General features: G+C 41.1%; 1 protein-coding gene across 1 annotated transcript in view; it reads left to right on the forward strand.

The window, feature by feature from the left end:
- Positions 1 to 27,085, forward strand: part of LOC120540983 (aldehyde dehydrogenase, mitochondrial-like) — a 42,895-nt gene that overhangs the window by 3,830 nt on the left and 11,980 nt on the right. The window contains exons 2-9 of the mRNA XM_039772200.1: positions 2,809 to 2,913; positions 7,182 to 7,322; positions 11,162 to 11,241; positions 11,349 to 11,460; positions 15,535 to 15,663; positions 17,761 to 17,874; positions 22,702 to 22,804; positions 24,093 to 24,277. Of these exons, the coding sequence (XP_039628134.1) occupies positions 2,809 to 2,913; positions 7,182 to 7,322; positions 11,162 to 11,241; positions 11,349 to 11,460; positions 15,535 to 15,663; positions 17,761 to 17,874; positions 22,702 to 22,804; positions 24,093 to 24,277 (969 nt within the window). The remainder of the gene's footprint in view (positions 1 to 2,808; positions 2,914 to 7,181; positions 7,323 to 11,161; positions 11,242 to 11,348; positions 11,461 to 15,534; positions 15,664 to 17,760; positions 17,875 to 22,701; positions 22,805 to 24,092; positions 24,278 to 27,085) is intronic.

Here is a 27,085-nt window from a genome sequence, read left to right on the forward strand (position 1 = left end):
TTTGAACCCAGCGGTTTGTGGCTCAGTGACGCCACTGGTAGTTGGGATACAGTGGCAAAGTCAACAAAGCATGCTGGAAACTGGAGAAGTGCACAAAGTACAGAAAGGGGAGGCACACACTGTTCAACACCTGCCTTCATCTCGCCTGTGGTGATCTCCCCAAACCGTCTTTAGGTTTATTGCTTCTGTGAAAATAGGGACTGTCATAAATTTTAAGATCTTCCCTGCTCCTCATAGCATTGCACAAACGGTCAGACTCCTTGTAGATACTTTATAAGCTGTTTGATTTTATCCTGCACCTGACTTACTTCTGTAGGACAAGATATACAATTTGAAATTTTAGAGCTATGGAGAAATGAATGCATGGCCTGCAGTGAGGATGTGTCGCTTGGAAGTTACAACATTAAAAGACGCGGTCAAGTTTGGCCAACTTTCTCCAAGTGCGAATACGGATGTGTATGGATGATGTGCAGGCAAAAGGTATGTCCACAATTTAAAGTATTATGAATATTATCTTCTTCTTTCGGCTGCTCCCGTTAGGGGTCACCACAGCGGATCATCTTTTTCCATCTCTTCCTGTCCTCGTCATCTTGCTCTGTCACACCCATCACCTCAGCACATCCATAAACCTTCTCTTAGGCCTTTCTCTTACTTGACAGCGCTATCCTTAGCATCCTTTTCCTAATATACCTAGCATCTCTCCTCAGCACAATCATTTGTAATTTTTGAAAGCATTTCAATCACTGATACAAATTCAGGGCTGGATTAACCATTCAGCAAAATAAGCCCATGCTTAGGGCATCAAGGGAAGAGCACCACAGAGGTTTTCCATTGCCGGATTTACCATGGACCACATGGTGCAAAATTGTACTTTGTGCAGCTGAACCAAGTTCCTACATTAAATGATAAAATACATAGAGCTTAATGATGTTTATTAATCTTTGGAATGCAGCAAAATTAGAATCTGGTAACTGCCAGACGGTCCACTGAGGCCCACATGATCGTTCCTCTCTTGGTGGTCATGTTGGCTGCTCCGTTCAATTGTCCAGTGAGAGTGAGTGCAGCTTATATATAAGTATGGTGAGTGCAGATCAAAGCTCCTGTAATCAACTTCATTGGATGACGTTCTTCCAAGTTGACATTAAACAGTGTCGGTGCCTAAAAAGGAGCTGAAAGATGCAGCCACATTAGTGACATTAGTTAAGATTAGTAAAAAAAAAAGTGACGCTGAAAAGATAAGTAGCTTCTGTAGTTTGGACCAGGCAGTAAATGGCCTGAAAAGTCCAAAGAGGCATTGTTTTAATAAGATTGCCATTGAATTGCTTAACACGAAGACACAAATTTAAATACCTTTGCCTCTGTGCTTTTGCTCCACTAATAACCTCTGATTCTTTGCAGGTCTCGCCATCAGCATTCATTTTAATAAGCTGCTACGTGCAGGCTTTATTTATAGCTCATCGTTTATAGTGAAGTGATTGTTTAAATCAATTGGTACCCATTTTAATTGCAATATTCTGTGTTCCTGAAATGCTTTTTTTTTGTTTAAACAGGGCAATTTTTACTTGGGTGTCTGTACAACATGAAACCTGTTACAGCTCCTCATTAACTTCATAAGTGAGGAGATATTAAAATCACTAAGTTAGTCCACTTTTCTTATGTGCTATTTTTGGATGTGATCTGAGCTCGACTGACGTGAAGTCTGTGATGTAGTTCTTGCTTTGCACTTGACACTACCATCCCATTTGAGTTTGCTTCTTTGTCTTGAGCCTGTCCAGGGTTGTTTCCCATTTTGCACCTGGGGCTGCCAGAGTACCCTTCAGCCCACAGTAAGCCCGACTTGGATTAAGTGGGTTATAAAACCAGTGCGTTTTGTTTACTTCTGCATTCTCCTTGAAGGCTGCAAATAGAGGTGTTGCTGAATTAGAATTGCCTAATCCTCTGTAATCGTGCTAATCCTTGGTGACACAGGACCAAATTCAAATAAAGACAGCGCACAGTTAGGTTCATAAGTATTTGAACGGTGATAGAATTTTCATAATTTTGGCTCACCACAGTGGATTTGAAATAAAGCAATCAAGATTGTGATTGAAATGTAGACATGCAGTTTTAATTTAAGATGTTTAACAAAAACATTGTATGAGCCATTTAGAAAAGACAGTCCTATACTGTTTATCAATCTACTGATCTATATCTCTCTGTATATCTCTCTATCTATATAGATATAGAGATAGATATAGGTGTGTGTATATATAGATATAGATATGAATATAGATATAGATATATATGTATGTATAGATATAGATATATATAGATAGAGAGAGAGAGATATAGATAGATATATATACTGTATATAGATAGATATAGATATCTATCTCTATCTATCTATATATACTAGGGTGCTGTGCCCCCTACTTGCTTCACTTGCCCACCCCACAACCCACCGGGGGGGCGCTTTGCACTAGCCACTTCGCTTCTCTGCTGTTTGCATTGGGGGCTGAATGTATGCTAAGAAGATGAGGATGGATCAGCTGCTGGCTTGCTGCTACTGAGCTGCGTATTCTGCTTGTCTCGCTGCACGACGATCATTTAATAGCCTGTACAGCAGCTGTCCTTTTGTCTCGTGGGACGTTTAAGTGTCTCTGAGAAATTGTTTGTAAGTAGGGCGTGACGTGCAAGTTATCTCGCGGGACTTCAAAGTTTCTCTCCGAGATGATCGTGTCTCAACCCAGGATTTGCTGGGAATTGACTGATTTTTGGCTAAACCGTCCCAAAATACTTAGCTCCATTTTCCTCCTCTTTGTGCTACAGATCTTCATCAACAATGAATGGCATGACGCAGTGAGCAAGAAGACCTTCCCGACAATCAACCCTTCCACCGGAGAGGTCATCTGTCAAGTGGCAGAGGGAGACAAGGCAAGTCGGGGAAAGGGAATGGTGGGGTCTTTTTCTTCTGCGTTAAGGTGTAAATCAGAAATCTCTTTTGGGTAATGAAAAAACGCTTGTGTGCCTCTTTAAAGGACCTCAACAGCACTTTATTCACAGACCTCGGGTATTAAATGTCGGAAAACTTGGCTCCACTTTACCAACAGACAGCTCTTCTATTTCCAGCCCCCTTCTTTTAAACTGTTTGCACAGCTCTCTCTATTGAATGCTTATCATCTGTCAATAATCTAACTGCTATGTGAAAGCCATGATTGCTGTAGAACAGCTTTTGCCAGTCTCAGAAATAACCATTAATTCACTTTTTACAGGTCACAGAAAGGATAAAGTGCTTTGCTCGTTAATTCTGTGCCCTTTGGTAAAGGAACGGCTGTTGGCTTTACCCTTTTTTCTCTTCTTGATATCCTGAAGCTTGCTAATCTTGGCAGCTGTGAAACTGCACAGTCATGCTGCCTTGGGCCTTTTTGCGGAGTGCAGCGCACAAAGTATTTTATAATCTGTGACTGTTTATTCTCAGCGATAAAGTAGAGCTGAGATGTTACTGTGGCATGTTTTATACCCCTTTTTTGGCAAAACTAATTGAATCATTTCTGTTTAAAAGTATAGCATGCCTAGACTGTGTTTTTAGATTCGCATACTTTGAGAGGTTAGAGTTAGCAGGCATCTCAGAAATTTTAGTTTTACTTGTTTAAATTCTGTTCACTACCATTTTGTTCTCTTGTTTCAGAAGTTTACAGTTGCAATATTAAAAGCATATTTACCTTCTAAACCACTACAATAGACTGGCACCCTGTCCAGGGTCTGTTCCTTCCTGTGTTCTCTAAGTTAGGCTCCAGCGGACCCCCACGACCCTGTTCTGGATTAAGCGAGTTAGAAAATATGTGACTTTCTAAACCACCTGAGGGCAACTGAATATAAAGGCAAACTTCATAGAAATTTGAAGAAGCATGCAGGCCTTGCAGCTCTCGGGTTATCCCCTCAAGTAATGAAAAGTTCATTTTATACTGAACTCTGTGCACAAAAAAATGTCAGTTCATTTTGGTTGTAGAAACCTTCCTAATACACACGTGACAAAACACCCCAGACCCTGGTGCTGTCAGACAGACGGTAAATCCAAGTTTCCAAATCGGAAATGTCTCATGGACAATCTGCAAACCCGAGCTACAAGTCTGACATTTCATAGAACACAAAGCTTACTTGAATTCCCCCGAGTTGTGATGTAAGGCTGACCTCTCACCTTTAATTATTTGTATAAAATGAAACTTGAAGAGAGGGGTGGAGAGGAGTGCCAGGAGTGGACTGTGATAGAAGAGTACCTGCAAGAGTGAAAGGGAAGGTCTATGAAACGGTAGTGAGACCAGCCATGCTGTGTGTTTTTGGAGACGGTGACACTGATGAAAAGACAGGTGGCAGAGCTGCAAGTGGCAGAAATTGTATAAGGGGAAATCCATCCATCCATTATCCAACCTGCTATATCCTAACAACAGGGTCATGGGGGGTCTGCTGGAGCTGTGTGCTGTGTATTGTATTGATACCTACTGCATGCCCATTCTACCTGGAAAGAAGGGGTCTTTCTTTGAACTGCCTTTCCTGAGGTTTCTTCCATTTCATTTTCCCTACAAGGTTTTTTTTTGGTAGTTTTTCCTTGTCGTCTTAGAGAGTCAAGGCTGGGGGGCTGTCAAGGGGCAGGGCCTGTTAAAGCCCATTGCGGCACTTCTTGTGTGATTCTGGGATACTCAAAAATAAATTGTATTGTATTGGAGGGATGAGGGTTACATATGGAATCTGCCAGGCAAGAGGAAGGCCCAAGAGATGGTTTATGGATGAGGTGCGAGAGGACATGCAGGCAGCTGCTGTGGTGGCCCCTAAATGGGAGCAGCTGAAAGAAGAATTGTATGTGATAAAACTTTGCCAGAAATAACAGTTTTTTGGTTAAATTGCAATTGCATTGTAGCGATATATACTTAATATGTTTGGTTTGCACTTGATTTCCACGAAAAATGGAGGCCAGGTAACAAATCAACAGTGGTTGTGCATTTCCCAGAGTAGTCCAACCGGAAATTCACGTCAACGCAGTGTAAGTGGGAAGGGGAAAGCGTTACAACCTGGGGGTCCAAATAGTCTGGTATAATGTGACTGGAGCAGAATCTTTTTAACTTTTCAGCTGACATTGATTTTTGTTCCTAAATTCTTTTTTTGTCTTCAGATGGTATAGCATGATTGTAGCAAAGTGAAGAGACTCCATTCTGGTTTTTGGTTAATGGCACATTGCTGCTTCTTTTGCACGGCATGTTTCTCTTAAGGTTGCCCTAATAGAGTACCTATGCCCAGATGATTGCTAAATGCCTTTATAATTCGATTCATTTGAAAGTTCTCGGGTTACAGTGCAAGTGGCCGTCTGTAGGACATCTCCTGTAATCACACGTACTGCACAGACTCTCAAGATCTTAATAAACTGATTGAGGTCGTGAATGTGCCCCCCTTTCTCAAGATAAGCCAAAAAAAAAAAATGAAAGAGGAGTGCATTTCACGTGGACCCTGTTGGACCTTTCACAGCTACCCCTTCTCATGATGGCTCTTTGCGTAATAACCTCGCTAGTAATTTGTCAGACATTTTTTTTTAAATTCTATTTTTTATTAAGAGCCTGTCTATTCAAAGATTTAATAGTGAAGTTGAAGAACTGTTTACATCAGTGTTTGTGAATGCTTGTGGGAGTGGGGTCTCCCTTGGTTAACTGTGCCTGATTATGAGTGGGGACGTGACGGGGGTCTTACTTGGTTATTTCAGAGCAGGGGGGCTCTCCATTGGTGAATTGCACACATTTGTTCTATGCGGTTGGGGACGGAGCCACGACCCGCCCACCATTATTAAAAAAAAAAAAAAATGGCAACTTGCGACTGGAGAAACACTGGTTCCTGTGTTTTTACATCAGAGAATGGCAGGAAGCGATAGCCATAATTTCTTTGCTTTTTGTTTTGTGTCAGCTGTAAGAATGAATTGCTTCCTTTCATTTTGTTTTTTTCCTTTTGCAAAATTGTTTCTTGGTGAGGAATGTCATTATTTTTGTATTATCCCACTCCTCCTTCTTGCCAAAAATTCAGGGGAACAGGGTTTTAGGCAGGGAGAAGACTGTTGCTTGTCCTTGGTGCATTCAGATCTCCTTTACACAGTTGAGGTAATCAAAGTCAAGCTTTTGAAACTGGCAGGAGTTATTTTTTAAAAGTATGTTCAGTAAGGAATTCAAAAATACATATATAATAGTACACTGTAAAGTATAACATTGCCTAGCCGTCCTTGAATGGTACACCACGTATCGGGGCCCTGCTGGATCCAGGGTAGAAATGATGTCAGGCTTCTTAGTATCCATGTTCATCCTGCATTCTATGGAGACCACCTTATAACCAAGAATATGCAGTGACCGCTTACACTTGTTTGGATGGTCGTACAGCGTAACATATGACCTAAATCGTTGTTTTTTTTTTTTTTTTTTGATTGTCAAGGATCCCGGCAGTGGTAACCTTTTATAAGTGATCTAGAGGCCCAACCTGACAACTGATTGGCTGAGTGACATCCATAAATGGAAGGCCACTATTTAAACTGTGAAAATCTTGGCGGCAGCTGAAAAGCTTTTCCGATATCTTGCCACTTGTCAAATTCTGAATATTCATTTAGAGCTCAAACAGAGGTGTGCCCTGAGTTTTGGTAGCATTCTAACAAACTTGTGTTTTGAATCGAAAGTTCATCCTGAAAAGCTGAGTTGGACATGTCTGCTGTGCTCCAGAGTAGTTTAAGGAAGTTGCTTTATAATTAGTTGTTACACACGTGACTTCTACGTAATTCAAAGCTGTTCTCGGCTTGAAGGGGTGCGATGTCCAGTCTCTCTTCTTGACCAGCATGTAAACATGTCAATGAGGCCGTTCCAGTAACCTACAGGTCTATTTAACATCTTGAGCCTATTGTAAACTTGGATTTTAACAGATTTTGGTAGGGGAGTTTGCCGTGACATGTATACCTGTAGATATATAAGGAGCTGAAATCTGCTTTTTTCTTTTTTAAATTAATAAACTCATCATTACCCACTAGCTCCCAGCACAGAAATTTATTTTTATGACTGAAGACAAGGCTGGGTAGTATGCAATACAAATATATCTCTGATTTAATTCAGAGTTCCAAGACCGTGGTGGTAAGGCTGGTGATGTATGGTAATGTTTTTGATAATCTGCTGCTTGCTTTCTTCTAGGCTGATGTCGATAAAGCTGTGAAAGCTGCCAGAGATGCCTTTAGCTTGGGTTCAACATGGCGACACATGGATGCTTCCCAACGGGGTCTTTTGATAAATCGCCTGGCAGACCTGATTGAAAGGGACTCGGCCTACTTGGCTGTAAGTAATTTATTCTTCTTTTGCTTTATACCCGATAGCAAGCAATTCTGTGTTGTGAAGTTACAGAGAGAGAGAGGCTAAAAACTTCTACTCTGTATTAAAAAGAAAAATATATAAGTAGGACAACCATAACGGTATGTCCTGCAATCTGTGGAAAGAGGGATGTAGTATTGGACAGATATGCAGTGATTATGGCTGTAAGTGCAAAAGTTTGACATGAAAACGGATAAATGGCTTGCATGCTTATATGTTTCTATGTATACGTCGTCATCGACAGCCAGGACTCCTACCTGGCTGTGATGCCTTCATACCAGTAGGACCAGGGGAATTAGCTTGTATGGGGCAATATCCCACCCACCGGCTTGACCTGGTGGTCGTAATATGCTTATTGTGATAATATATACTTGTATGCTCACCTAACTGACTTATTACTGAATTAAATAACATAGTAAAGAAGGAAATGATACCTTACTCTTGTCTTCATTAGAAATTGGTGTTCTGTTCTTTTCTGTATCCAGGACTAGTAATTTTTCTTCTCAAGGTTCATATGTTTAGTCATTTGTAAAAACTGGCGATGATAAATAAATATAAAAAATGTCTGCAGAGCAATCAAGTTGGAGCATTGTTTCTTAAACTATGGGTCGTGACAGGTTGAGAATGACTTCATATACACAGTGCATTGCACCGGGCAGGTGACTCAGAGGAGGTCCTCCCGACCTTTCTTAACTACATTAATGTGATGTACTGTACTTTCATTCTACTCTTCTACACTGTTATTGCCATCAGGTGCCCCCACAGCCCCATCAAATAGTGTGTCATTGCATTTGAGACCCACAGCAACAACAACAACAACAGTGTGCATGGCGTTTCAAACACAAACCCTTCCTTTCCTGATGACTGAGGCTCAGCCAAGTCTAAATACCCCCCCCCCCACACACACATTTTTAAACCTACTATAAATATTAAAACCTACATCAATAATTACTAAAATACCATCGTCAATAACTAATAGAATACCAATCCTAGGCAGTACGTTACTATTCAGTCAACCTCAGAAGTAAACTCATTTCCGAGTTGTACTTCAAGCCTGTCTGAGCAACCACTGAAAATCTCCGATCAGAATAGTGCTAGACAGACTCAGTCTTTCTTGCCTAAATCAAGTAACCACTCAGTCATACCTACCTCATCTAAACTTCCATAAAACATTATTAAACTGTTATAAGTCATAAAACTCTAAAACATCAATCTACACACCTTGTCTATACCGTGCTATCGTTTGTGCAATAAAATCTCACTAATACACAAACTTAAAAGTCAATGAGAACAAACAATTGCATGGCTGAAAAACTTCCCAGGCACAGTTTGTTCAGGGAATTGGCATGATGATCAGTAGCTGCGAGTCGCAAAGTCAAGAAAAACCGTATTTACTTGCGAATAATTCAGGACTTGATTTTACATTATTATTTATGGTATTTTATAATGTCAGTCGTTTAAGTCAAATGCGTAAAAGTCACGCTATTGGTCCAAAAGATATCGCCCACCTGAGAGAGTAATAATGGAGCACTCTGCCTTTTTTCTAGGTGGGTGTGGCAATGCGCTGTATCAGCGGTGCTCCCCACCCCTCTCTATCTCTATCTCTTTCGCTCGCTCTCTCTCTCTCTCTCGTGCGCAGGTGACCACAGGGTAATAACCCAACTGATCCGATGCAACGTTTTGCACTGATTTGTGTTTTATGTATCTCACACCCTCAAACACCTTTATTATATGAGCATCCCTTATCTACGATGGAGCGTTTGAGCAGAAGAAAATATGAAATTGATAACTGCGCTGCTGCAACAAACTTCGATGTGTCTGAGAAACTGGTGCGCGATTGGAGGAGGCTAGTAGAGGGGGGGGTTGAGAAATTGAAGTGTTGCATTTTTGAACAGCTGTATAAGTCGAGGTCTGATTTTATAATTGATTTTTTGGGTTTCAAGCCCCGTCTTATGCGTGACTATATATGGAGTAGGCAAAAACAAAAAGTTAAACAGTGAATTGAAGGAAACGGCGCAAGTGCTTAAACACAAACATGTAGTACGGAAGTGAATACAGTACAGTAATACAGTTATAAACAAATACACACATGGATCATCTTTAAAATATGATTTATTCTGGTTGTGCAAATTGGAGTTTCTGGTCTATGTTTATTACTGTCTGCGTATTCATTGCATTCATTTCAGGATGTTGCGTAGCTTGGCATTAAACGCTACTTGGGAATAGTTGGTCAAGAATTAAAATGGTGAAATCTTAACTGTCGGCAGTGAGACAAACATAGATTATAATGTTTTGATGTTCACTATTAGGTCTTAGTTATAGCAGCCATCCATCCCTTATTAAACCTAGTTAATTCATGTCCAGATCACAACAGCATTCAACACCCCTCAAAAAACTGCCCATTTAATGAGGTGCCAGTTCTTCACAGGGCATGCTGTCTTACACACCCATACTTGCTCTTGTGACTTCAGCTTGGGGTTGACCAATAACCTAGCAGATGCATCTGTAGGGCATTGGAAGGGAAAGAGAGCTGCTGAGGATTGTGTGTACTCGCGCACACAAGGCCTGATGTGGGATTATGATATTGTGTAAAAGGAACGCTAATCATCCTGTGTTCATATTTTGTTGTTGGAATAAATGTGTTTTTGTGCTGGCTTGACTTAGATTTTCCTTATTTTGTTGTTCAGATTTATGTTTGATAAGCTAGGCACCCATTTTCTTCTTTATAGTTTTAGCCGCATGAAATTTGAAGTGTTAAAGTATCAGCTTTATGAGGGGTCTGTACAGTTAACACATGCAAAATGAATTGGTCCATCCTTGACCAGCAGTTTGTTCTGCATCTGACCACCCTCATTTGACTACCACCTGTATGCTTGCACTCAGCCCACTGCCATAGTATGAAATAAAGAGTGATTGTACAGCTTGAGAGTCAAAAATATATAGAGCTGGTTTCTAAGTAAAGAAAAATATTGTGTCACTGCCCACTTTAGATTAAGTTTTGTACAAAACTACTGCTACTGTTTTATTGGTCTAAACAAGTGTGTTTTTATGCAATAACTAGTTATGCTACCTGTCCAAGAGAAGATGAAATCTAAGTAATTAATGTAGACCTCAGTGTTAACAATTGCTGCGGTCTATGCAATACATAAGTCTCTCTTATATGCCATCTAGTAATGGGATTTGTAAAAGCAGTGTTAATGTTGTGAGGGGCCATCCGTTGGAATGACAAATGCAAGCCATTTTCTTACTACAAATATTTGTGATTTATCATCTGTTGGAATGTCCAATGCTACACATTTATTACTACCAATGTACCATCTTTTGGGATGCCAGAGAAATAGTAACCAGACACACACACACACACACACACACAGATGCTTATCCTTTTATTAAGGTGAATTCTTTCATGGTGATTCTCATTACTATTCTGCCGGACTTATCTCTTTCTTGTGTTTTATACGTTTTGCCATTACTGGTGGATGTAAGCTTATTCTATTATCTGAGCACCAGCTCCCTAGCTCTTAAGCCAGTGCTACGTCATGAGTCATTGACTTTTTTAAAATGTGCACAGCTGCTGATTCAGCTTGAACATGCAGTGAAGGGTTAAGACTTGGTTTGAAAGGTTTAAGCACCAACCATAAAGTTTTCATTTAAAGTGTTCAAATATGGAACCTTACAGTAAGTGTTGTATTCCCTGTTTAGATAATGAAGGCAATTGGTTTTGGTATTGTCATCACCCTTGCATAAATAGAAGAGGTAATGGCGACCATTACTGTTTTATTAAAAACTTTTTTCTCTTTTTGCAGTGTCTCGAGACCCTGGACAACGGGAAGCCATATACAGTGGCTTACAGTGTGGATTTGCCCCATGTCGTCAAGTGTTTGAGGTGTGGCATACAGTCTGTGACGTGTTCGCTCCCATGGTTCTGTGATGCAGATTTTCTCAGGTTTTACTACTATCTCCTCATTACCTACTCATTTCCTTACTACTCAGGTACTTTGCAGGCTGGGCGGACAAATGGCATGGAAAGAACATTCCCCTCGATGGCAACTTCTTCTGTTATACCCGCCATGAGCCAGTTGGAGTGTGCGGTCAGATCATTCCAGTGAGTAGATCATTCAGTTCACTCTATCTGTGTTGAGAGTTCTCTTCAGAACAGAGTTGGCTCTGACGGTTTAATGATCATGTCCACCTTTTGTCACAGTAATCTGGCTGCCACTACAAGTTTGCAGAATGGTTTCTCACTGCTTTTTCTGAGGTCCGGCTAGTTGGTTAACAGGATGTTAGTTTGTATCCAATACTTAAATCTGGTCAATGGATTGTTAATAAGGAGGAAGTGTCCCCTGTTTAGATAAGGTGAGACTCGATTTGTGACAACAAAAGTGCCGTATCAAATCGGTGAGCAATTAGTAACGAGGTGTTTGTCTGTTGGTCTTGTTGGACAGACCTGTGTCATTATAGTGATTCTGGGCATTGTTTTTCCCTGTGGCCAATGTAGAGAAAACACTTTTAACAGTCAAGGTCTACATCTTGAACGTCCGTCCTTGAGAGTGGGCAGAACTAGGACAGGGTCTGGAGAGAGAGAAGACTTTTGCCGTGGGCTTTCAGTGAAAGAGCTTTATGTGGGGTTTTAGCAGAAGGTGAACAGAAGTCTTGGTAAAGAATAACAGGCCACCAGTGATTCTCTCAGACGTGTTGATAGCTAGAGAGATGTTTGCAAAAACGGGACATTTCTGCAGCTGTAGCTAAGAAGACGGCAAAATGCACAGAACTAAACAGTTTTTAAAGTGCGCTGCAAAAATATATTCGAGTCGCTCTGCCTTTAGGAACTAGAAAAGAGAGAATTGAGCAGGTGACATCAACAAAATCTGGTGGGACATGAGCATCATTGCTGGGATTTTATAATCTATATCTATAAAAGCCAAATACCACTGACTTGCTCATCATGAAATCTCCCGAATCATGTGGACTTGGAACTTTAAATCTGGAATGTCGGTTACCCTTGGCCCATAGGTGCTCGCCAGGAAACGGTTTGAAAAAGTTTGTGGTCCAAGCGAGTTTTGTCCGCTGTTCATGAGACAATTACTTAACAGATGTAGATCTGGTTGTTTTCTATAATTTGCTGGAATTTTCAGGTTGATTTTGTGACTTCTGTCAACACACGAAGTACCATAATTTGCATGTGGTACTGATGTATTTATGCAAATCCAACAGAGTGTTAGGGGGCGGGGCCTTCCTCATTCACTCGCCAGCCTCTGTTCGAGTTGGTCTACGTCTCGCCACGTGTTGGAGCGCATCTCGCCTCTGCTTAGCTAGCGATACCCATTTGTTCAGCAGACATTATCATCTACAGATTAAGGAGTACCGTTTTACTTTTTTGAGAGAGAGAGATCAGAGCTACGTGTGTTTTAGAGGGTAGCTGCTGATTGCCAGAGATATCACGGCCATGTTCTTTTCTCCCCACGCAGGGAACACTCGCCTGTCAGAGCAGAACATGATCAGATAGAGTGCCAACGTCTATTGATTTTTAAAGTTTGTCCTGTTTCATTACTATGTGGGCACAGCCATGGGGTATAGCTAGTACACTAATAAAGGGACATTTGGTAAAAGGTGGTTGGTGAATTGTCTTGGTGGCAACCCTAGGGACCTGTTAGTTGTAGCCATTGGTCAAGGCAGCTGTCACCTTGACTAAAGAAGTCTTCCATATAATAAAAGCTGAAGGTTCTGCATATTTGATTGCGGGAGTACGAAGAGGCTAAAAAGGTGTCAGCGGCAGAAACGAGCCCATGTGTAGATTGTGAAGAATGGCTTTTCTATGGCCTTGGAGAGGTCTTGGCAAACATTTTGATGATTTAGCACGAGTAAGTTGGGGTATTGTTCAGGATGAGGGAAATCTTGACTTCAACTGAAGAGGCTGAAGTCATGTTTTGAGGAACTCCTAAACCCAAGGTTGGAAACCACAAGTCTCCACCATCTATGCAAAACCTAAGAAGCAAGTTATCCAAAATACCCTCACAATATCCATTAGCTTCATTTACCCATGCAGTCTTGGTGCTACTGATCTATTTGAATCACATCCGGGACCTCAGCCACCATTATTGTGAGAGTGTTAGGGATAAGTTGCTAATTGGTTTTTGCATAGAAGCTGGAGACTGTGCATTGCAATGACTGGCTGACTGGAGCAGATGTTCACATTAAAAGCTAAAGTGTTTAGATTTATTAACTCCTTGAGGGCTGAATATTTTTTCCAAAAAATGTAGTTTCTGGAATGTTCTGTTTTCTCACAGAAATCAACATAAAACGACTGTTGCTACATACTGTGGCTGCCTGCCAGTTTTCCAAGAATGAGCAGCAGGCTTTCTGGTAGGCTCTCTTCACATGGCTGGGACAGCAGTCGCGATGATGGTCGCAGTGCATTACAATCTGGCTTCTACCTCTTCTTGTTAAGTCGCTGTCCTCCCTGGCTAACATTGTCAGTACCACGATTACATGGGGACCAATCGGCTGAAGCTGGAATCTCTCTCAATTGTTTTAGATCACTTGTGTCAAAATCATTTCTCAGCTTCCATAGAAAAGCTTATTGTGAAGTACTGGAATGAAGACTTAGTCTATTATCTCAAACTCCAGTCTAGGAGGAACAATGTGGATTTTGCCTTCAGGGCTTTCAGACAGTGGACAATCTTTGCCTGGTTGTAGGCAATCAGGGCGATCATGGGAGTCTACTTGTGCTTTGTGGAATTGTTTATACTAAAGTGTTCCATGACGATGGTGTTCTAAAAGTTTGTCATTCTTGTGTCACTGTTATATGCCACTTGGTCCCTGCAATTGTGAAACGAGTTTATGCTCGACTGTTCATTGTGGGCGTTGGAGTCAGCCAAGGGTGCACGTTATCTGCTGAGTTGTTTATGGCTTTCGTGGACAGGATAATAGGACATAACTGAGGACTGGGAAGCACCAAACTTGCAAAACTATGGGTTTTGTTTCTGGAGCTGATGAATGCCTCGGGGGTGTGAACCTAAGGATTGTGAATCTAAGGGTTTCATTTCTGGTGTTGACGTTTTTCCCTTGGCCTCATCGTAAGGTGCGTGCTGAAATGGTTCACAGTGACCTGTGTTGAGTTTACATTTCTGTCTGCACCTGTGGCTGCAAGTCCTGTGTTGTGCTTGAAATAATGAACTTGTGAGTATGAGTGGATGAAATGACTCTCCTGTGCACATGTGATGGGCCCACTCCACTTGGTAAGAGGAACAGCTTAGCATTATGGGAGAATATCTGAGTGCAACTGGTACTTCTCAAGATCGTATCGGTTTTCTTACTTGGGAGCATCTGGGGTTGGTAAAATGCTCTTAGGTTAGCCTGTGACCAGTGTCGCCCTCGTCAGGAAGAGCTATTCAAAGTTGAATGAATATGCTGTAAAGATGGCATAGAACAAGCCGCACATGTTGGTGGCTTGTAGTAAGGTGTTGATTGTCTGTGTTGTCGTCCTTTTTTCAAATTCCATTGCTTTTGATTTTTGTTTTTTTGTTGTTGTAGCCACTGAAGTATAAGGCGAAGTCGGACACGGGCAAAATGCGTGCCGAAACAAATCTCACTGTCCAAAAGTTTTTTGTTTTCAAAATATTTAGTGAATGTTAAAAGCAAATAATCCACACAAGAATAAAAGAAAAAATAGTTACACATGTAGAATAATAGGCAAAAAAAAAGGAAAAATGTATCTTGTCTAAACTTTGGCTTTTCTTGAGGAACTTTAGTTATTTCTGTACTTAAAGGTTCTTAATTTCTTCTTCTGTACGCCTTAAGCGTATGGTACAGTGTTCAAATAAGCACTGTTTTCTTAGTTATTTCACACACTCAAAGAGCCTGTAAGCTCTCGGACACGGTCACGGTTTAAAACCGTATGACTCTACACCTTACTCATGGCAAGGCTGGTCACTAACTGAAGAATGTTTACTCAAAGCTGTTAGAAATGGCACGAATATACCAATACAATTCTACTTATAGGGGTTTTAGGAACTTCCCATAGATTACGCTTTGTCATCTAGTAAAATATTCATGAATCTTACAGAACTAGGAAAAGGGATCTGATTAGGTAATCACTTACATTTTAATCACCACCATTTTAATCACTACAGAATGGAGCTATGTTTGTTAATGGAGTCCTTGCTTAATGTCTTTTCAGTGGAATTTCCCATTGTTGATGCTGTCGTGGAAACTGGGTCCAGCTCTGGCCACAGGCAACACTGTGGTGGTGAAGGTTGCTGAGCAGACCCCGCTGACTGCTCTTTATATTGCAAGTCTGGTTAAAGAGGTGAGTCTTTGCGCTTTGTAGTTGAATCCAGTATGGGGCATACTGTCCTTGGGAATATGTTTGTTAGAGACTGCAGCTTTCTCTAAACCAAAAAAATATATATTGTGAAAGGATTCGACAGACACAGGAAGAGGTTTGGGGTGCAGACACCCATATACATGAATTAGGCTGCCGAAGACGAAAGTTAGGTTCAATGAGTAATAGGTCTCAACAGACTTCAGTTCAAAAATAGAACAAAATTACAGGCAAACATGGCAGTTTTAAAGCCGGACATCGGGTCCGGAACCGGAACTGATGTCCCCAAGTCCAGGCAAAATTTCCCGTGTTTGGTCTGCTGAAGAAAAAGAGGAAGGATCAGCGTACCCTGCTACCCCCTGGTCTGGTACGGAATTATCCCTTTGCATTGCCTGGGAAGAAAATAAAATTTTTTTTTGTTTTTTTTTAATTGTTTGAGAAAATTATAATTAAAACACATGACAGATTTATTTTTGTTTTTTGGTGTAGTAATAAGTTCTTACATGCAGAATTTTTGACAACAGAAAATGTCAATTAAATTAATATTATTAATTGGTTGATTTTTAATTGTGTTACCACTATAACAGTGTTAGAATAAGAACAATGCACAATGAAAATATAGTTAACAAAAACAAATATTAAATGACAAATAACACTACAGATTTTTCATGATTAATGTATCGGTTGCTTTTATGGATCTCACGACTGTGACAGTCTGCTTTATTTATTTATTTCTATCTCTTCTATCTGTCTGTCTATCTATCTTGTGTGTGTGTGTGTGTATATGTGTATATATATATATAAAATAAAATACACACATACATAAAATATAGAAGATTGTGGCTAATTGTTGGAGACCTGTTCATTGGAAGGTACTTTGTGAAATAAAAACTCTTTATTGTATTTTTATTCTGGACTATATTGCTGTGTCTGGGGCTCTCTGGCATCCCCTTGTGGTTACCTAGTGTCAACTGGATGATAACATGAATACAAGACCACAAGACTGTTACAGTCTCCTTTTATATATAAGATCTATAATACAGTACTGTATATCAAGCTATGAACCTATTATATAATTTCCCTAGTGGTACTGTGGTAATTCTAAGACAAAGAAAAAAAATGAGCACTAAGGAAAGGATACACTAAGATTTTTTTTAATATTGGTTGAGGCTTACAATAATATAATTTCAAAGAAGGCCCCTGGCAAAGCACCAAGCAGCTGTGGATTTCCTGCAGTCTGCTACATCCTCTTTGAGAGAGCGCAGGATGGCTTATTTCCTAGTTACGGGCAGGAGCGATTTCTTGCATCCCACCAAACGTGAGCTTCAATTTTTTCCCAGTGCAGTTGCCCGAGCTTTTCTACTTTTCTCAAAGTCTTTGGTTCCAAAATAAGGACGTGCAATTTCCAAACATGGGTTACAATCTTCTGCTGGTGTAGTTTAATTTTAAGTACCATACCCGGTAACTGTTGACCATTAAATGACTGTCAAACCACGAGGTACACTTACTGTCATTTAATATCCTGCCTGAGTTGCTTCCATTTGTTTCTTCTTATCTGTGCTTCACCTTTACGTGGCTTAAATGCTTCAGCTGTGACTATCCATGACCTCGGCTACCCATTATACGTAAAATAGTGTAATGTGGATTAAAACTCGCATACCACAGTTGCACACTTTGGCTACAGTAGCATATAATTTTCTATAGGAAATAGATTTATAGTCCTGTTTTAGAAGAAAAAAAAATTACAGTAGTGTAGTGAAGACCTTGGACTGCTACACTAAAACCCTCAATCATCATCTATATACATTCTCTTGTTCTAGTTTGGTTAAGTTTTAGAAAGGCCTGAGAAGATTAAAAAAACAAAAGGTTACAAGACCAGGCCATTCAGCCCATCAAGCTCCCATAGATGTCTCAGGTATGTTCTTGCCTACTTGCGATTCCTACAGGTGAATGGCAGTCTTGCACACTTGGTGTCCATCTCTCCGCAGTGCTGATAAATTTAGCTTATTGTTTTGCTTTTTCCAGCCCCTTCCTTTTTATTAGTGTTAGCTTCTGACACTGTGTCTTGTTTTGCTTTTTTAGGCAGGCTTTCCAGCTGGCGTGGTGAACATTGTGCCTGGGTACGGCCCAACTGCTGGTGCTGCCATCGCCTCACACGAAGATGTGGACAAAGTGGCCTTCACTGGCTCAACTGAGGTCAGTATGCAGTGTGGCTCAGTGCCTTATCCCCTTGTTAGAAAGTAAAATGTATGTAAGATGACAAATACAGACTTTCATAAGATAGCAAAATAAAGTCCCTTTGCACTCATTCGTTTACGACATTAACTCTTTCATGGCTGATGTTGACTTGTCAAAATTCAGGAGTAGAGGACTGGAATCGGCTGTAAACTGCGACAAAACTCGCCCTTGCGTTTTTAGTTCGACTCTTTTTGCTAGAAGGAAAGTTACATAGCTTTGTTGATTTGACCTCGATTCCCTGCGTATGAATGAGTTGTAAAGAGTTAACAGCCTCTAAAATGGCATCGACATCTTGTGAGACTAAACTAAATGTGCAAAGCAAAATACTCCCATGAACGTTTTACGTATTATCGCTGAATCGGACTCTGACTTTTCGTACTCTGAGTTTGATGCAACTGATCTGGAGATGGATATCGAAAATGAAAGTGAGGTACCAGCATCAGCATATCGGTCCTCGGCTGATCGTAGCGCTTAACATGTTTGTGTAGCTGATACACATACAGCAGAGTTTGCCTAGGTAGACCTCCACTTATGATGATGAGGTACAAACCATAGTGCATCACACTACGATTGCCACTGTCGCGCACCTGCTGTGCGAAGACAGAGGTAGCCAGCCCACCATGCGTTCTTGCTGACCATCGTGTGAACCCTATGCAGCCACTGCTTCCAGAGATGCCGAACAGGTGCCAACAGCAGTCACAGCACGTAGCAACAGACGTTTTATGTTTTTTTTACGTTTGAAACCATTGCATTGTGCGCTTTTCAGAAAACTGAGTTTTTTGCAGAAAATACTGAGCCCCCAAATAGTGGTGTCCTCAAACACCAGCTGCAGCTTGGACTCACTCCATAATTATCCACCTTTGCATCAAACTGATGGCACAATAGCAAGACTTGCAGCCTCAGTACTGTACATGGAACCCATTCCTCCTCTTTGTTTATATGCTGAGTTAGTTTAGTAACCTGTTTGTCGATAAAAATATTGTTATTGCTGCTTGGGCTGTGCAGATGTTTGTACAGGACTTAGTTATTCTGGATGATGCACTCTATCTGCAGCTTTATTAAACAAACAAAAGGAAATTTTCCAAGGTTATACCTCAATATGTAACTTTTTCAACTAGTCACATATTTGTGTGGGGTGTCCGTATAACAAAAAATGCAAATATATGCATGTTATCTTAAAACAAAATACCCTCTGTGTGTGTAAGAGCAGTTTCTCTTATCTGTCGTCGAGGTGTTCCGTGTGGAAAGCACATTGTCTCGTCCCCAGTTATCTGGGAAACAAAGTAATCATTGTTTGGATTTATGTTTTGCATCATGAATGCAATCTTTATGGCGGGCCATTGAAATGACAACCAAAAAGGGTACTGTGTTTAGATTTAAAAAGGCAGGAAAATGCAAATCCGTTTCGTGAGGTAATGTGTGTGTTATCAGTGGGGTGATGGGACCAAACTGATCAAAGGATGAATTAGTTGAGAAGTGTGTTTTATTCCACTGCCCTAGACCAGACCAGGCCAACCGTGTATAGCGAAAACTGGTTGTATTTTGGTACACGCTTTGTATCTCTTGGTAATTTTTGTTTTTAATATTGTTTCCTGTTCATTGACGGGGACTTTCTCCATATATGTATGTACTTGTAGTCAAGACTGATAATTTTTTTTTTTTTATCTTTATTTCGCCTTCTACAATTTCTTGTATTAGGAATTTGTTAGTTTTCGCATACCCCTTGGGGTCAGAGCGCAGGGTCAGCCATTGTATAGCGCCCCTGGAGGAATTGAAGGTTAACTGTCTTGCTCAAGGGCCCAGCAGAGTAGGATCTCTCTTGGCAGTGATGGGGATTCGAACTGGCAACCTTTGGGATACCAGTGCAGATCCTTAGCCTCAGAGCCACCACTCCGCACTATAACTTTTTAGGGTTAGGGTTATTAGTAAATTAGTAAAGACTAAGCTTTAACCACCTAAAGCAGTGCCGCAAGTGTCCATCTTTGGTACTTTTCGTTTCTTTTTAATTGCATTTATTTTATTGAAATCAAACAACATTCCATACAAATAGATCACTTTTTACAAAAACAAATCAACCCCCCACCCCTGAGAGAGAGCATGGGCAGCAGAGTAAAAGTTAAAGCTAGTAAAAAATAAGTAAATAGATGAATTAATAAGTGAATAAAGATAAATGGAGAAGAAATGGGGAGAGAATAGGATTCCTCAATTTAAAAGGTTATTCTAAAATGTTATTGATCAGATCCTGCCAGGTTTTGAAAAAGTTCTGCACAGATCCTCTAAGTGAGAAATAGATTTTTTTCCAGTTTCGAATAGTAGATAACATCAGGTACCTACTTCCAGTAGAGCGAGAGAAGTCTACGTGCCAATAGTCTAGTAAAGGCAGTCACAGTTTGTTTGTCCTTCTCCACTTTAAGCCCATCTGGGAGTACACCAAGTACTTTTGTTTTTTTGTGTGTGTATATATACACTCATCAGCCACTTTAGTAGGTACACCTTACTAGTAACGGGTTGGACCCCCTTTTTGCCTTCACAACTGTTGTAATTCTTCATGGCATCAATTCAACAAGGTACTGGAAACATTCCTCGGGGGTTTTGGTCCAGATTGACATGATAGCATCACACAGTTGCTGCAGATTTGTTGGCTGGACATCCTTGATGTGAATCTCCCGTTCCACCACATCCCAAAGGCCTCCACTGTCAGCAGATCTAAATCCAATAGAGCACCTTTTGAGTCAAATGACCTTATTGTCATGTTCAAGAAACCAGCCTGATATGATCTGAGCTTTGTGACGCGGCAAGTTATCCTGCTGGAAGGAGCCATCAGAAGGTCATCATAAATGGTCAGCAACAATGCTCAGGTGTGCTGTGGCATTTAAACTATGCTTAATTGGTACTAAAGGGCCCAAAGTGTGCCAAGAAAATAAAATATCCTTCACACCATTACACCACCAGCCTGAACCATTAATACAAGGCAGGATGGATCCATGCTTTCCTGTTGTTGACCCGACCATCTGAATGTCCAAGTACAAATGGAGACTCATCAGACCGGGCAATGTCTTCTATTGTCCAAATTTGGTGAGGCCGTGTGTATTGTTGCCGCAGTCTTCTGTTTTTAGCTGACAGGAGTGACGCCTGGTGTGGTGGTCTGCTGCTGTAGCCTGTCTCCTTCAAGATTTGATGTATTTGGTGTTCAGAGATGCTCTTCTGTGTACTTCAGTTATAATTAGTGCTTATTTGACTTACTCTTGCCTTTCTATCAGCTTGGACCAATCTGGCCATTATTTTCTGACCACTGACATCAGCAAGGCATTTTCACCCAGACAACTGCAGCTCACTAGATATTTTCCATTTTTTCCACACCATTCTCTGTCCACCATACAGATGGTTGCTTGTGAAAACCCCAGTAGATCAGCAGTTTGTGAAATACTCAGACCAGCCCATCTATCACCAACAACCATGCCACATTCAAAGTCACTTCAGTCACCTTTCTTCTCCATTCTGATGCTCGGTGTGAACTACAGCAGGTCGTCCTGTCAATGTCTACAGGCCAAAATGCATTGAGTTGCTGCCATGTAATTGGCTGATTAGACATTTGTGTTAACCAAACGTGTGCCTAATAAAGAGGCCGGTGAGTGTATATGTATGTTGAATATGCATATGTTAGGGTGTGCATGATTGTTTTTGATTCATATATGCTGTTCTAATGTATCTTTCCTTGGTAAAAATGTTAAATCATGTAAAAATTAGCAAAGCAGAAACAGTTGCTTTTTTATTTTTCTTCAAATCCTTAACGTATTAGTACATCAAGTGGGAATTGCCTAAATTGATTACCATTTCACTTTTCAGTGTTTAATTTTCAGCGTCTTTTTCTCTCATAAAATACCCCATATGGACAGGATCAGCACACATGAGGAGCACTGCAGCAAAAGTTATTTCATGGGAGAAATAACAATTAATGCAAAGATTTTATTTTTTTGTCCTCAATGAAAGCTTATTTATTGGCGACTTCAGCACAGCATTCCCCCCATGCACTTAGCCCTTAAGCTGCAGTTGCTCCTGGGACACTTAAAATGGCTGACCCTATACCCCAACTCCAAGGGTTATGCAAAAAATAACAAATTCCTAATACAAGAAATGTATTTAAGGTGAATAAATAGAATAACAACAAAAATATTGCCGTGGCTACATTATTTATACTGCACTTTTTTCTTTTTCATTTTGTGCCTGTTATTTAATTTATTACAACTGTTCCCACGATGTGATGCAGTCCCCAGTTGAGAGAATCTGGTAGCATTTCTGTCAGGAAAGGTAAAGTGTTCACGTAGAATTAGGTGTACTTGCTCCATAGTTAAAACAGAAGCATAGCATTCTCATTAAACAAGATCCATCCATTATCCAACCCGCTATATCCTAACTACAGGGTCACGGGGGTCTGCTGGAGCCAATCCCAGCCAACACAGGGTGCAAGGCAGGAAACAAACCCCGGGCAGGGCACCAGCCCACTGCAGGGCACACACACACCCAGCACACACTAGGGACAATTCAGAATCTCCAATGCACCTAACCTACATGGCTTTGGACTGAGGGTGGAAACCCACGCAGACACGGGGAGAACATGCAAACTCTACGCAGGGAGGACCCAGGAAGCAAACCCGGGTCTGCTAATTGCGAGGCAGCAGCGCTACCCGCTGCGTCACTGAGCCGCCCTAAACAAGATTACAGTATATGGCATCTTAGATTTCAAGTGAAGCTCCTTGTTGACATGTATTCCCAATCTCTTTACAGGTTGGCCACTTGATCCAGAAGGCCTCAGGAAGCAGCAACCTTAAAAAGGTCACTTTGGAATTGGGAGGCAAAAGTCCCCTCATAATTGCGTCTGACGCAAACTGTAAGTTTTGAGATTTTGTTTCCCACTTGCATACATGCAAGTCCCCCTGTGTAGAATCCCCACCATCGCTGTGTCTGTGTGTACTTGTTATTTGAATAACCAAGCAAATTATGAATTAGGGGTGTCATTTTTGAAATGGACCTGTTAATTATATTGTTCATGTGTTATTTTCAGGTAGAACTGTGAGTTAATTTAATTTATGACGAAAATAGTAATTCCTTATATTTGATAGAACACTTTCCTCACTACTCAAAGTGCTTTACATAGAGAGTGGGGAGCCAATTTAGCCACCACCAGTGTGCGGTATCCACCTTGATGATGATGTGTGAGCTCTCTTTAGTGCCAGTATGCTTGCTACACATTAGCTATTCTATGGTTAAAGGGTGAGAGAGAGTGCCAATTAGGGATGGGGATGATTAGGGGGGGCTAGCATGACTAGGCTGTGGGAGGCAGTTTAGCAAGGACATTGGGAAACACCCCTTCCTTTACAAAGGATGCCCAACTGGTGCCCTAAGCACAGCCCAACCCTTTAAAGCTTTCATTGTTTAACTGACAAAAATTAAGACTTAAGTGCTGAAAGTGAAATAAGAGACTAAAAATGTACCTTGCTTATGCAGCAAATCATTAAAAGAAATAGTAAAGTTAAGAGCCTAAAGGTGATGGTATTGTTATACATTTCTAGCCAGAACAAGCCAGCTGTTTTTACACCTAACAAAAGCAAAACTCTTACACCATGGGATGGGAACAAAAGTGATATTTATTTAACTTTGGCCACTGGCTATGCAAAAGTAACCTTTTTATTGTGGTACTGCAGTGTAAAGTCCAATATGGCAGCTGAAGAAAATTACACAAAACTCTGTTAAAGTAGAGTGTGGTAGTGAAAGACTATGGGGACTCTGTGGTGCCCCCTTTCCTTTGGTGCCCTGAGCATTTACTTATTTGGCTTAATGGTTAATCCAGGGCTGATGCCTGGGTATCATCAATGACCACAGGACCTCGGTTATACATTTCATCTGAAGGACACTGCCATTCCTTATTGCACTGGGATCCACACACAGACCACAGGAGAAGTGAGTCCTCCATTGGCTTCTCCAGCACCATTTCAGCAACAACCTAAACTTTTCCTAGACGGCCTCCCAAATAAGTACTCGCCAGGCCTGAACACGCTTATCTTCAGGTGGATTATCTGTTGTGAAGTACTGCGCTATATAATCACAAATGTTTGTAAAAGAAATGTTCAAAATATTGTACCTGTGACTAATATTCTAACCATTTGTGTTTCCTGCAGTGGAGGATGCAGTTGAGCAGGCACATTTTGCACTGTTTTTCAACCAGGGGCAGTGCTGCTGTGCAGGCTCTCGTACTTTTGTTCAAGAAGACGTGTACAAAGACTTCATAGAGTGCAGCGCTGAGAGGGCAAAGAAAAGGAAGGTTGGAGACCCATTTAATATGCAGACTGAGCAAGGGCCACAGGTACCACTCATAACAACAATGTTGTTTATTAATTGGTTTTTCATATTTTTTAGCGAGTCTTTGGTGGTTTTATTTGTGTGTACGTATGTCATGTGAATAACAACAGTGGTTGTGCCGATTCCTGTTTGTAAATTGGGGTCGGTGCCTTTTAAACAGATTTGCACTAAAGCGGAGAGGCCTGTGGGGGTTTGTAGTTTGTGGTTTGTATGCACTGTACCGATAAACCGGAAGAGAGGGATGTGGTGGCATCTTTTGATTGTACCATTTTCTAGTCAACTTCATCATAATCAGCTCCTAAACCTTTCATTAACTGGACATTCATAGTGGAGAAGGATGGTATTCGGCCACCAGATTTAAGGACAGTTGTGCATGTTTTTTCCTCCCAATCCAATTCAGCGTGCCTCTGAAGACTATTCTTTTGGACTGTGCTGGTAGGACAGTGTTTAACTATCCAAGTTCTGGGAGGCAGTTTATTAAAAGGGACCATTCTGCACTTCCTTCCATCCTTTAACCATAGTTTGCATTTCCAGAACCACTTCCATCACCTACAGTAAGGACTTCTTCCAGGACTGTAAATATCGTGTCATATTTGTTTAGTACTTGTGTCATTATTTGTAAGTAGTTATTCTAGTAAATAAGGAATATTTATATATTTGTTTGTTGGGTATGGGCATTTTCCTGGGGTGGTGGTAATATTTGGGTGGCAGGATGGAAATACAGTTGGGCTTAGGTGTTGGCCTGATTCTATCCATCTCTCATTTTAAAAGGATAGAGGTGGCTTTGCTAAGTACAGTAAATCTGGTGGCAACCTCTGCACTTGCTAGAAGTCTGGGGGTGCGCTAGATCTTTAATGTTCTAGAAGAAGTTGTTTTCTATTGTAATTAAATATCCAGCCAGATCAAATATTGGCAAATTGTGTTCCTTCCTCCCTCTAATATATAATATGGTAAAATGGGGTAGGTGGAATGGACTGACAGAGGCAGTAGCTGGTCAGGAGAGGTGTGGGTGACCACACTGTGGGGAGTTACTTAAAACATAGCGTGTGTTCATTTTTTCATGTATTGGCTTTTTTTAAATATATTCATCTTTTCATAATTGTTTATAATGTTCATAATAGTGCATTTTTAACCCATATTTATCTCGGACTATAAAATATAACACCAGGTCATGTAACTTGCAGAAATTCTGCATATATATGTGTGTTTGTGTGTATGTATATGACATGACCAGCCCAGACACTGAGACAGCCAAGTCCAAATGCACACTATATTGATTTCCTTTTGCACAGCACACAGTCCACCAACCACCACAATAGACTCACAGTCCTTTTACTTTCTTTGTTTCTTCTCTGCCTCCTCCACTGCTCTCCCGTAAGCTCCGTCCTCTGCCTCCCAACTCCGGCTCCCTGAGTGGAGTGAGGCGGCCCCTTTTATAGTTCACCCAGATGTGCCCCCTGATGGCCTTCCTGCACCACTTCCTGTTATGGCGGAAGTGCTGCAGTCCATGGCTCTGGAACCATCCAGGTGCCCTCCTGGCAGTGGCCATGGGCCCCCACAGGGTTGAGCTTCCAAGCTCCTTGGCCCCATGCAATCCAGGGTGGCTGCTCTCTTACATCCCTGACTTGTTTGGAGTGCTCCTTGGTCTTCATGTTGCTTGCTTAGCTATGCCACAGAGTCGGGGGGCCTTTCACAATAGGTCTAATTATTCAGGCATCATGTGACACTTGGATTGCTTACAGTTGGACTCTGTATTGACAAGAGGGATGAGATAGAAGAGAAGAGTCAGGGGTGGAAGTTTGAGATTTATCTGTAACTCAAAGGCAAAACCAAGGAAGGGATTGTTTACTTTTGTTCCAACAAAGGGCCTTTACCTCAGGTCACCAATCATGGAGTGGAGGAGGTGGTGGTGCACTAATACAAGAGCTTTGGGGCTTGACATCAATGAACACGGAGGAACATTATATAAGAGAGGTCAAATAAGACCCTATTTTCTTAGGGGACTTTGTTCTTTATCTTCCTTGGCGTTAACCCTGAGCATCTCCAGAGAGCTCAGAGTTCTCTGTAAAAAAACGTTAGGCCCGAGTGTCTCTCAGGTTAAGCTGTTATGAGGTTGAGGTTGGCAACATGTGCTGATAGTGCGTTGCTGCAGCCACCACATGCCTAACCACCTGCATTGGGAAACCGTTATGATATGATGTAAAGTGTTAACCCCAGTGTGCTGCTGCCATCTTGTGGATAACATGACGTCATGCAGAAAAAATATGGTATCTCATTAATATTTGTGAGCGTGGCGGAAGCTTCAACCAAAACACCCAATGGTGTGTCGTCAAAAGTTTGTAAAGCCAGTTTTAGAACATACAAGTTGAATCAAGAGAGAGTGATGACCGTGTCAATTGCTCATCAGAGGTTGACCCAGACATTGAAACTGATAGATGTGGCACTGTAAAACCAAACCGCCATGATAGGCCATGGAAGGTTCACTGTGGTTTAAAAGGGTGCATATCAATATAGGCAAAATGGTTGCAAGTGTAAGGACAAGAAAGACGTTAGGACCCCCCTAAACAGTGCGGCAGCCATCAGTGTTTGTTTTAGAGAAATGTGGAAGTCGCTAAACCTTTTGCTGTGGTTACATACAGTATCATAAGGGGCCCGTCGCTCATGTGAATCAGGCACTGATTTTCTACTCTCTCATGTGTGAAGAAACACTCTTCTACTGTCCTGATTGTGACTTTGAAATATGCATTGGTGACCATTTTAAAACCTGTCATGTGAAGGATGTGTACTAAATATGCATCAGTACAACAGTGGA

This window comes from Polypterus senegalus, chromosome 12 (assembly GCF_016835505.1).
Source record: "Polypterus senegalus isolate Bchr_013 chromosome 12, ASM1683550v1, whole genome shotgun sequence".
Classification (NCBI taxonomy): domain Eukaryota; kingdom Metazoa; phylum Chordata; class Cladistia; order Polypteriformes; family Polypteridae; genus Polypterus; species Polypterus senegalus.